A 13,310-nucleotide genomic window follows, 5' to 3' on the forward strand; every position below is an offset into this window, starting at 1 on the left:
TATTCAAGTGATTTCTGAAGGATCATATGACTGGAGTAATGATGCTAAAAAATTAGCTTTGAAATCACAAATAAACTTCATTTTAAAATACATTCAAATACCAGTTAAAAATACATTTCGGAATTTTACCGTTTTGCTGTACTCTGAATCAAATAAATGCAGGCTTGGTGAGCAGAAGAGACTTCTATAAACATTAAAACCTTACTGTTCAAAAACTTTTGACATGTAGTGTATACTAAAAATTTAAACTATTAATAAAACCTGCCATAGCATCTTATGATACTATAATGTCACTGACAAATACATTATTAAAATCAAAGGTTGTATCAGCAGTTGTTGAGCATTTTTAACGTTTAATTTTCATTTAGTTTAACTTAATGTACTAAAATGAACAAAAACTAAACTAAAATAAAAACGATATATGCAAAAAATAATACAAATAATAATAAAAAAAAAAAATTGTTAAAAAAAAAAGTCAAACTATTAATAAAGCATTTACTTAATACATTATTAAAATCAAAAGTTGTATCTGTGAATATTGTTGAGTGGACCTGAACTAACATGAACCAACAGTGAACGGTTGTATTGTTTAACTAACGTTAACTAAGATTAATAAATAATAAACAAATGTATTGCTCATTATTTGTTAATCTTAGTTAATGCATTATTAACTAATGGGAACTTATTGTTATTGTCACCAATTCTGTAAAACTGGTTCATCGTTAGTTTATGATACTTAATGTAAATGGAAGTGTTACCCCTACATTAGTATTTTCATGTCATACTAAATTTCTGCTGTTGGTGTTTCAGCACAATTTTAAGTTTGTATGCGCATTTCAATTCTAGAACTAGTGAAATATTCCTTCTGAACCCTGAGGAACTGTGATTTTCTAGTAAGTACACAAGCACTAAAAAACCAGTGCAGAATTACACCATATAGACTTCAGAGCCATAGGAAATACAGTACATACCAGGGCACAAATTGAAGACGTGGGCTCAACCCAAAGGTAGTAAAAGGGCCTCAACAGGAGATCTCGAACCATTTCTCAGACACAAAGGCCACAGGGATTAGCTGCCTTTCAGTGGGCGACGGTCTGGAATAGACAGACAGATCAGCTCTTCAATCCTGCAGATATAAGCACTTCTGTCCCACTCCCTGATTCAAGACTCTTTTTTTATATGGCAACTGCATTATACCACAAACAAAGCGCCCACAGTTACATTTCCTCTAAACCCTCTCATCTAGGCTTTTGTATTCTGAAGCATACAGTATTAAATGAAGCAGCACTGAAATTATTCATACAATTTAAAGCTCATACTCAGTCTTTTGTAAAGACGAGGGCAATGGAAGGACAAAAAAACAAGACTACGCAACTGTCACAACATACTTATCTGAAAAATAATGACTCTCTGGCAGATTAAACTGCTTATTTTCAAAATGCACATTAAAGGTTAAATTATGCTATTATTGAAGATTGTAGCAGAGAAAAACATGTCAAAAGCAGCACTTTAAGAATGGTAAAAATACACATTTTTTAAAACGAAGACATGTTCTTGCATTCAAAAAACTGTTTAAATGGAACAGAATGCAGGGGATTTAAGACCACTGACATTTAAAAGTTGGACTATTATTAACCTGACAAGCTGTCATAAATAGCTCAAAAATAACTACAGGAAAAAAACAGCATGAGACATGATGCAACTGCCAGAGAGTCTGTCTGCGTGTGAATGGCAGTAGCGGTGCTGAATTATGGAGAATGAATTTAAAGATGCAACTTTTCTAAGAAAGTTTTAACATGGAAACTGTCTGTCAACTAAAGTACGGTTCAGAAAAAGGTACAAAACCCTACACTTACACTGCAGGCACTGACATGTACTTTAAAGGTACTAATATGTACCATAAGTTTCAAAAGGTTTTTTTTTTTTCACCTCAAAATACCACCCTCGTAACCGATTTGTACTTTTTGAGACTGCAATGTTAAAAATATAATATATAGAGAGAAAAAAAATCATTCAAGTACAGTAGATAACCTTAGACTATGGAAACCTGTCATTGAATTAAAATTAATAAATACAAATTCTCAAAATCTCACAATTCTGACTTTTTGTCTTGTAATTGCAAGTTTACATTTTGCAAATCTGACTTTTTTACCTCAGAATTGTAGGGCCCTGTGGGATCCATTTTATTTTTTCCAAGTTCTGTTTTTTCCGTTTTAATTTTTTTAATGGTTAAATTACAATTTATTAATCAAAAAGCAAGTCTAATTAATTAAAATAATACATTTTAGAAAGATTTTAGACTTTAATAAATTTAACATCAATTTATTAAAAGTTTAACAAAAAATACATGTTTAGGGCCCTAAGAAATGTTTTCTTTTTTTCTCACCTGCTGTTTTATTGTTACAAAATTCTGTTTAACCATGTCTAATTAGTTGATTGCATAAAACAACTTAATTTATTAGGTTTATTTTTATAGTATTTGAAGGCAAATAAAGGCATAAAATATTCATTTAATTTATCTTTTAATCAAATGAAAGTTAAACTTTATTTTTTGGCAAACAAAGTTACTATTAAAATCAAAACATGAAAGAAATATTGTGCAATTATTCCTTAATAATATAAAGTTTAGTAATGATAGTAATAATAGTATTACGTACATTCTACTAAACAATAGCAATAAATGTCTTCAATACCTTTACATTTCTGTGTATACGCAACTGTTTTCTCAGAATTGCAAGTTTGTATCTTGCAATTCTGACTTTTTTTTCTCAGAATTGTGTGATATAAACTCACAATTGCGAGTTATAAAGTCAGAATAGCGGGATATAAACTCGCAATTGTGAGAAATAAAGGTAGAATTGCAACTTCTTTTTCACAAATGTGAGTTTGTATCTCACAATTCTGACTTTTTTTTCTCAGAATTGTGTGATATAAACCCACAAGTGCAAGAAATAAAGTCTGAATTGCAACCGTTTTCTCACAAATGCAATTCTGACTTTTTTTCTTAGTTGTGAGATATAAACTCGCAATTGCGGGTTATAAAGTCCAGTTCTGAGGGGAAAAATTCAGAAATGCAAGTTTGTATCACACAATTCAGAGAAAAGAACTCAGAATTGCAAGATGCAAACTCGCATTTGTAGGAAAAAAAGTTGTCAGTTGTAATATAAATAAGTCGCAATTACCTTTTTTCGCTTTTGTTTTTTTTTTATTCAGTGGCGGAAATGGGCTCCCAAAATAAAATGACTTTTCTGTTTTTAGATGAAAACAGTGTTGTGTAAATGGCCCCTTAGTTAAAAAAAAGTCAAAATGGCAAACAGCCAGGGTCAAATGTGGTGTGCACTTTAAACAGGATGTTATACATTTGTGCATAATGTTTCCTCTGCTCAGCTTTGGTCCAGTGTTCAGGCTTTTTTTTAGAATAAACATTATTTGTGACAGCACTAAACCTAATCTAAGCCAAACCCTGTCAGAATATACAGACAAGGCTGTCAGTGCAGTCTCTTGGCTGTCCAAACTACTTGGTCAGCAACAACAACAACATCCAGCCTAGTTTTTTTTTTTTTCCTCCAGAATATATATTAATTTTGGACTCTTGCCTGTTTCCATTGTAGGAGGTCTTGTAGATGGGTGTGTGCTGGATCATCTCGTCCGTGTACACCGGTATGCCGGCCCGCACGCACTCGTGCGAGCACTGTAAACTGTCGTTGTAGGCGGTGAAGATGTCCACCTTACTGGGCACGCGGGCGGGCGTGAAGTCGGTCAGGTTTTGACAGCTCTCCTCTTGCTGGTTGATCTTTCTCTGATGGCTGCTGTGTCGGCCATTCCCGGACTGCGCACAACTACAAAAACACGCACCAAATTCACAAAGCCAACATAAAATCATACCTTGAACCGCTGTGTCTGTCCTACATTGAACATGGACTGGGGAGGCAGACACAGACAAATTTAGCTCAGTTCCAAACCTAGTGAGCCTCCTCATTGTGCATTTCCTAAATAGGCATCCTAATTGAAGTGGAGCCTCATAAACGACTGATCTGAAATGCTCTACATAGGCAGCAAAGTGGAGCAAAATGGCTCAACAAAAGCTAGTTTCAGTGTAACAACTTAAATATACATAGTACACACAAATGTACAATTGTATCTCTTAGGGCTGCCCTCGACTAAAGATTTTTCTGGTCAACTAGTAGTCATTCATTTTGAGCATTAGTCGACTAACCATAAAAATCATAATAATGAGCCTTTAATTGCCTACATAGCCTAATAAGCTTGCCACGGTGCACCGGCTGTTAGAGAAAAACAGCAAGGAGACTGCATTAACATTTTAATAATTTATTGATAAACTAGTGCTTTCTTTGTTTTTGGCTTAAGAGATGAAGTCTCGCCAACTTCATCTCTTAAGCCGAAAACAAAGCAAGCACTAGTTTATCAATAAAGATGACAAGTATGGAGATGACAATACCGACTTGTCATATCCACAGTAGTGGATGCGCCTTTACGCATGTTTCATACAGATTACATAATCTGAAAATATTTGTTTTCTGTTTGAATCGGTTTATTTAAAAGTAGACGTTTGATGGAGTTTCGAAGTTTCGCGTTCAAGTTCACAGAGACTGAGACAGCAGAAAGTGCATCCTGTTTGCTTTATTTTACTGAAGTGCAACATTTTGTTGTTATTGTGAGTACACACAAATAAACAGAGTCTTTACAGATTCGAAAGTTGTATTACTTTTATCTGTATGACCAAAAATGACAGAGTATTTTAAGAGCGAGTGACCGCACCTGCACCTCCATCTGTCATGCAGTGAGCGTGCTACTCTTCATTTGTTATTAGTACTATTTCATTGATATTTTTAGAAAAAATTTTCAGCAAATAATTTCTCTTAAATCATGTATTATTATTATTATTATTATTAATACTACCACTACCAATTGCTAAGCGGTATCTTGGATAATGAATATCTGCATTTTTAATGATTTTTTAATTATTTCTGAATATTAATAATGTATTAATATAATTTTTTTATCAAAAATATTAAGAAATAATTTTCAGTATTTCTCTTGCATCTGTAAAACAATCAGCTTCTAATTATTTAAAACATATTATTATATTGATTATTATTATTTTTAACATTTCGTTTTTTCAGCATTATCTTGGATAATATTATTTTAAATGAATTCTTAAATTATTATTATTATTATTATTATTATTATTATTATTATTGTTATTATTATTATTATTACTACTACTACTACCGATAGTTTGGCAGTTTGGATACTGTACGTTTGAGTTTTTAATTGTTTTAAAATTATTTCTCATTAACATTTTATTAATATTATTTTTATCACCGAAAATATTTAGGAATAATTTTCAGTATCTCATGAATTTTGAATAATGAACATTTCTCTTAAATCATGTATTATTGTTGTATTATTATTACTACTACCACCACTACTAATTGTTTATCAGTATTTTGGATAATGTACATTGTAGTTTTTAATCATTTGTAAACTAATTTTGATTATTTACATTTGACTAAAATTATTTGTATTACCAAAAATATTTAGAAATAATTTGCAGTACTGAATCAATCTTGAATTATTAACTTTTTTCTTAAACTATGTATTGTTGTTGTTGTTGTTATTATTATTATTATTATTATTATTATTATTATTATTACTACCACCACCAATTATTTATCCGTATTTTGGATAATGTACATTTTAATTATTTGTAAACTATTTTTGATTAACATTTTATTAAAATTATTTTTATTACCAAAAATATTTAGAAATAATTTGCAGTACTGAATGAATCTTGAATAATGAACATTTCTCTTGCATCTGTAAAACAATCAGCTTCCATTTTTTTTTTAATGTTGATTATTATTATTATTATTATTATTATTATTTACATTTTCAACACAATTATTGAAATAATTTTAATTAATTATACTTAAAATTTAAATTTTTAAGTATTCTTTTGATTTTTCTAAATATTTTTAGAAATACTGTACATTTTAGTTTCTAAATTTTAGTATTTTGAATGATTTGCATTTTTATTAGCATTATTTTTATTATTAACCATTTTTAAAAACTACTTTATAATTTAACGAACATTTTTTGTGAACATACTTTGTGAAAAAGCTCTCAGATTCATGTTGCAGTGCACTCTGCGATTGCTCTCTCTGCAGAGGATTCATAGAATTTATGAAAGACGGTATCCTAGGTGCCTTAAAATGCTGCCTACAAAGGAAGCTCAACAGGTTGGGGAAAAAAGCTATTGTGTACGAGTGTCCGGATTGCTTGGTGCAATAAGGGTTCACTGTCCACACTGACAGACAGAGTGATAGAGAAGGAAAGATTGAAAAGATGATAAACAGACAGAGGGACAGGAATAGGGAGAGACAGACAGGAAGAACACAGACAGGAAAAAAAAAAAATCACTGAGACACAGTGCTGAAAGAAAAGAATGTTTCCTACCAGTTTTTAAGGACTAGAGTAGTGATCAAGGCTGCAACGATCATGATGAGGGACACAGTGATGGTGATGATCTGGTGAACAGCCAGACCTAAGAAGAGAAGAGCAAAAAAACAAAGACAGCATAGTTATCAATGTCTCCATGGCAACTAATGTGAGCGCCAGTGCCTTTTGTAAGGTATTTGATTGCAATAACACTGATAACATGTACTGCTCTATCTGTGCCAGCCTAAGCCCCGTCTGCCACCGTTACAGTAATTCAATTGTTCATTTGACCATTTCACAAAGGCTGGAGCATGAAACAGCTTGACTGGGAGAAGATGGCAAGCACACCAGCTGGTTAAAGGTCAGCAAACAACAATTAATGCAGAACAAGAACTCTCTGTTCCAGAATAAAGATCGTCACAAGAGCTATGAGCTACGCTGTCTTTCTCACTCCGTCACTCCCAAATGGATCGAAATGAAACCCTGCGGGAAGCCGCAGTTACAGACTTTTAGATATAAAGAGTGCCACGACTTCCATTTCTTGCTGGAGCTGATAAGAGTGAAGGAAGCAATTTTATGGATTTCCCCATCAATATTAAAGTGTTTGTGTGCGGGTCTGCGAGGAACAGCGCCATCCATATTAAAGTATCTGGAATATGAGAATGCGGCACGGCTTGGCGCGTTTATGTGAGTGATTCGTTTGCAGGACCTGAGGGTGTTCCACAGTTCCAGCATTAATTTATTCACATAACCATTTCAGGTACAACGCTAGTTAACCTTACCTCACCTTCACATGGAACTAAGTGTCAACCTTAATACGGGACAGAGCATATGAACATGGACTAAGTTCTGTCATAATGTTATTTTTACTGTAAAAAAAACAAACAAACAAACAAACAAACAAAAAAAAAGGTACAATGTACTGTATTAATATAAAGTATTTTCATATAGATTTTTGACAGGTGTTTAACCTGTATTTTCTATATTTTAACCATTTGAATAAACAAAAAAAAATTAATAAAAAATGGTAATTGCATTTGTATTTCGCAATTCTGATTTTTTTCCTCGCAATTACGAGTTTCTGTCTCCTTTTCTCTCAGAATTGAAAGTTTCTTGCAATGGTAACTTTTTTTTCTCAGAAATACGAGTTTATGTCTCTCAACTGTGACCTTTTTTCAGAATTATGAGTTTATATCTTGCAATTGTGACTTTTTTTTCTCAGAATTACAAGTTTATATCTCACAATTGTGACTCTTTTTTTCAAGAATTATGAATTTATATATCACAATTGTGACTTTTTTCCTCAGAATTACAGGTTTATATCTTACAATTGTGACTTTTCTCAGAATTACGAGTTTATATCTCACAAATGTGACTTTTTTTTCTCAGAATTGTGAGTTTATATCTTTATAACTCACAACTGCAAGTTTATATCAGAATTACAAGTTTATTACAAATACAAGTACAAGATCAAGTAGGTCAAAATACTCCCTATTTTAAGATACATGTAGTTGGCATGAAATTGTGACATTGACATTTAAAATATTTGTAAAAAGTATTTTTCTCATTCTTCCACAATTATGTATGTATGTAGGTGTTATGATGTATTTAAGGACTAAATGCAATATTTACATTTATGCAATTAGCACACACTATAAGACCCAACAATATGTATAAATTATTTTTTTATATATATAATACCTGTTCTTGTCTTAGAACAACTTTGATAAACCTTTCTTGATCCACTTCAAATGTTGACTACTGTATATATATATTAGAGGTCGACCGATATTAGATTGTACCGATACCGATAACTAGGTTGGACCACACTGGCCAATACCGATTAATCGACCGATAGTTTTTAAAATGGATACTGAACGGAAAATAAAGAGTGCTCTACTATTTAAAAAAAAAAAAAAAGCAGCCTATTGTAAACTCGTATTGTAAAGTGTTACCATTACATTAACAATCAGGCTAAAGATGGTCATCTTTAAATATCTACACAAAGGCCACAGTATTGAAATTACATACATATGGATATTGTGTGCTTTCACAATTTAACGGCTTCTATTCTAGAACATTTGTGGTTATCTGATCAAAATATAAAAATATGTTAGTCTCACAATGGGCAAAAGTGCAGCGTCGCATCTAGAAGAACTCGCAGCTATCTGGTATCACACACTGGACGCGTCGTGTTCAATTCAAGCGGCGGTCTAGACTTTATTTGATCACCAAACGTTTCGTTGTCGATGTTTTAAATCCGCCTTTATATAAATATATATATATATATATATATATATATATATAAATATATAAATAATATATAAATATATATATATTAAATATATATAAATATATATAAATAAATATATATATATTTGTTCCTTTATATATACTTTTGTTCCTTTTTTATATTTCACTTTCATAAAAGTGTCAGCCTAAATATATATAAATAAATATATATATATATTTAGGCTGACACTTTTATGAAAGTGAAATATAAAAAAGGAACAAAAGTATATATAAAGAATTTATTGATCACCCCACAGGAGCGTTTAAATTAATTAATTAGGACTTAAATGTGATTAAACCTGTGAAAAACAAAATTTAAATGTGGCCAAAACATGCACCTACACATCCTTATTTTGATTTTTATGCATCAACTATCCATATATGTTGCTTCTGTCAAGACATTTCAGTCTGAAATGAGATTTACAGTAAAGCATGTTGACTAGATCATGCCGCATGAAATATTTACTTTCATGAAGACATCAGCAGCATCATAAAGAAAGACATCTGAAAATCTTGATTTTTTTTTTTGGATATGTTTGGGGTGGCCAGGAAAAAAATAAGAAGTGAACAGTGTTCGACAGTAATCAAAAACAAACTCAGGACTGTCATTTTTTTTCCTTTGGAGAACAATAAAAAATTTTCTACTCCACTGCAGTCCCCAGTTTGCAGCCGCCACACCGTCGGACTCTTTGCATTATTCAGTATATTGTAATAAAGGTGATGTATCATTTCACAAAGAGTGTTGTCTTCCTAATGCATTTGTTTTATTTAGCTAACAGGGCAGCAAATATAAGTGCTTGTTGTGCTACTGTGTGTGTGTGTGTCTGTCAGTTTGCACATCATTTACCTTTCTAGTGCCCTTGTGTTATAGACGTATCTCGTTTTAGAGTCAATTACAGGAATGTCTCAGTGCTGGCAGGAAGGGCCAAGGTAGACTTTACTGTGTTGCTGAACAGAAAACACTGGACTGGTTTACTTAACCCTACTGACCTCTCGGGTGCTGAGCCCCTCAAGTTCTGGCTGAATAATCAATACTAGTGAGAGAGCGAAAAGAAAGAGAAAAGGATATAAACAGAGGAGAGAGACACGCAGAGAGAGAGAGTTAAACACTTCAATGTTTACAAACCTGTACATGTATGTATGTGACGTTTACCATCTGGGCCAGTTCTGACAGACTACATTAGCCTTTAGGGCCAACAAGCTCTGCTGAGCTGTGCTCCTTATGGCACATTGAGAATGTATAAAAATAAATTCCAGGAAAACCCCTCATATTAACTAGTCTTACTAAATAAGCTGAATAAGTATTTATGTCTATGAAAATAAACTGTAACGTGACAAAACACTTATTAGACTGACAATCAAGGTGCTTTAAATACATTTTTGTAGCTGAACTAGAACTGCAAATAAAATTGGATTTTAAAAGACAAAAAAAACTATAAATAAGCCAATAACCCTTCATTTCAGTTTCAGATCATGTATTTTAGTCTGAATTATTGTGCTCACTTTCAGTTATGCTCTGTTTGACTTGTGCTCTCGTTCAGTGAAGTTTAACAGACTCACTTGCTGTCAGGCGTCATTCAAGTTTTAAGTACTATTTCACACCGCGTATTAATAGAGTGCTGCAGGGATGGCATAGCTTTAACGGCCAAAACCCAAAAATGTGCTAGCATTTTAGCACTTTCAGTCAAGTGGGTTTTTGAATGTTTTTTTTATTTTGGTTAAATGCCTGAAATAAGGTCTGTGCTTAACAAAATTAATGGTGACATCATGTGACAGTGGTGCAGTTCGTTTATAGCCTGCATTCAACCTTTTAAAGAGACAATTTACCCAAAAACAAACATTCTGTCCTTAATTACTCACTCTCGTGTTGTTCAAAAAACACATATGTTCCAAACCTATGTTCAACTTCTGAACACAAATTAAGATACTGTTGATGAAATCCAAGAGCTTTCTGACTTTGCACAGACATCAACCCAGGTTCTATGTCAGAACTCCAGCTCCTGCGTTAGCAGCACCACACGCAGTAAAGCTGATATTTTTGTCGTCTTTGCACGCAAAAAGTATTCTTGTAGGTTCATAACATTAAGGTTGAACCACTAATATTTTAACAATGTCCTTACTACTTTTCTGGGCCTTGAATGTGTCAGTTGCATTGCTGTCTATGCAGGGTCAGAAAGCTCTCAGATTTCATTAAAAATATCTTAATTTGTGTTCCGAAGATGAACATAGGTCTTACAGGCAGTGTTAATTTCGCTGACAAATAATTTTCGCCAATGACATTTTTTCACAGACGAAAACAAGACGATAACGAAACAAAAATTAATTTTGAATGACAAACACTATGACGAAAATCTATTTTCGTCTACGAATAAAAACGAGACGAAAATGTTAGGGAGGGACGATTTGGGAAGAGATTCGTTCAGAACGAATCTGCTGCGTGGTTGAGAGGTTAGAGGCGTACATTGATCTATCCGGTGGGACATAAGTTAGCATACATTTGTTGCACATCTCATAAAATTGTTCAAAAATGTGATGACATATGTGATGCGATCTAGGAGAACCCAACACATGGTGAAGTTTTACCTTGTTTAGGTTTTGATACCATATGAAAGCTGGGAAAAGCTTTGGAAAGTGCATTGATACACCTTTATTAAATATGTTTATTTTGATAGGTTTACTGTTTTTGTGGTTTTAAGAGAAAGCACCTCTGCAGTGCGTTCTTAACATAAGAGAAAGACAGTCATTTCTGCTTGCTGCAAAAAATCAATACAAGTAAGTTTTGCCAAGATATTTTCAGAGATGATAGACAATATGTTATAGAATAATAATTTAATGAAAACTCAATTTTGATTAAAAAAAAAAAAATGACATTCTACCTATTTTTCAAATTATCTGAAAATGTCCCAGCATGACATCTGATGGGTTTTCCCAGATCGCATCACATATGGATACATTTGACAACATAAAGGAGAACTCAATTCGGTTCAGTTTTCTAAGCACGGACACCGAAGCAGCGCCTCTCACATGGCGCACAAGTACACTTTCGCGTCTCACGAATGGAGAAATACACACAAAATGATGTTGAATTGTCCATTTTGACGACTATTCACACAAACACACTCAGTTACATTTTAGGTGAACGTAAACAGTTGGGAGAACATCGGACATGTATCAGTACATTGCATCCATGCATTCGTGCAGTTGCTACTGTCTGTGGCATTGATGTTAATCAAGCAACAAAGCAAAGACAGAAAATCACTCACTGCTCTTGACTGAATCACTTTAGTAGCCCTAATACAGATGAATCAAAATTTATTTATATAAATAAAAATGTCTGCTTGAAAGAATGTGGTAAACAAGTTGTTATAAAGAATGCATGATTAGCCTATATAACCATTGTTTTTCATTGAAAAGAAGACCATGTTCTTGTCTCTTAATGAGAAGTGGTTTCATTTAATATTAATATAAGGGCATGCTGCATGTCAGAGCAGTTAAATCTGTCTATCATGATAAAACCTTAATATCAATATATAATGAGTTTGGTAATTTGAGAGAAATGCTTAATAAATGCAATACACTGTAAGTAAAGCTAAATTTGATTTTAGAAAATCTTATGATATTTAGTCGACTAAAACTAAACGCAATTCAGATGACTAAAATATGACTAAAACTAAATGGCATTTTAGTCAAAAGACTATGACTAAGACAAAATCACAATTTGCTGTCAAAATTAACACTGCTTACAGGTTTGGAATGATATGAGGGTGAGTAATTATTGAAAACATTTTCATTTTTGGGAAAACTATCCCTTTAATTCTACACTCTCAGGAAAAGAAGTACAAAAGCTGTCACTGGGGCGGTAAAGTTTTGTGAATAATATTACGGTGAACAAAACTTGTAAGAATCATATACTTTTGTTGGTCACAGAGCTTATTTTCTGCAGTACTCCAAAAGGCAATGCCAAAATCCTTTTGGGGTTTCTTGAGGCAACCAGGGTGATACTATCTTCTGAGTTGGCATACAATGAAATATGTCATTACTGCAGCACTCTATGTTTTAGTTAGAAATATTGTGCTTCTTTTCTGTAGCACTTCATTTGTTTGACACGCATGCATTTATTCAGATTTGTGCTTGCTTGGTTAAGCCTGTGAATTTTGCTGTCATTTCTAACATTTACGTATATGGAAATAACTGGCGAATGCATTGAACAGCGCACACATCTGTCAAGCAAATAAAAGGGCAAGCCATGTTACTTTACACTTATGAGATTGGTCGAAGCACTTATTTAAAGCATTCTCATGTTTCTGAGCATTTTGCGTCACACACATTTTCCACAGCAGCTCAATCTGTGACCTCTATTATTTAGATGTGGTTTGTCTATAAAAATGCATTTTTTCGGTACATCATTTATAATTAGTCAATAAATCAGTCTAACAAAGCAGTGTGAAGAACTGATCCTGAAAAAATCAGTTTGTTCTAATGCAGTTTTGATTCACTATAGGCAGTGCCTTAAAGGTTCGACCTAGAGGAGGATTCGTTAAGGTTCAGAGGAGTTA

The 13,310-nt window shown here is 32.9% G+C and overlaps 1 protein-coding gene across 1 annotated transcript in view; it reads right to left on the minus strand.

Annotated features, from left to right (window-relative positions):
* The window catches only part of ajap1 (adherens junctions associated protein 1), a 66,907-nt gene that overhangs the window by 5,932 nt on the left and 47,665 nt on the right, over positions 1–13,310 (minus strand). Inside the window, exons 3-5 of the mRNA XM_051117523.1 lie at positions 6,481–6,568; positions 3,597–3,839; positions 972–1,094 (exon numbers count right to left, since the gene is read on the minus strand). Coding sequence (XP_050973480.1) covers positions 1,022–1,094; positions 3,597–3,839; positions 6,481–6,568 — 404 coding nt within the window. The 3' untranslated portion in view covers positions 972–1,021. The remainder of the gene's footprint in view (positions 1–971; positions 1,095–3,596; positions 3,840–6,480; positions 6,569–13,310) is intronic.

Source organism: Labeo rohita, chromosome 8 (assembly GCF_022985175.1).
Source record: "Labeo rohita strain BAU-BD-2019 chromosome 8, IGBB_LRoh.1.0, whole genome shotgun sequence".
Taxonomy (NCBI): domain Eukaryota; kingdom Metazoa; phylum Chordata; class Actinopteri; order Cypriniformes; family Cyprinidae; genus Labeo; species Labeo rohita.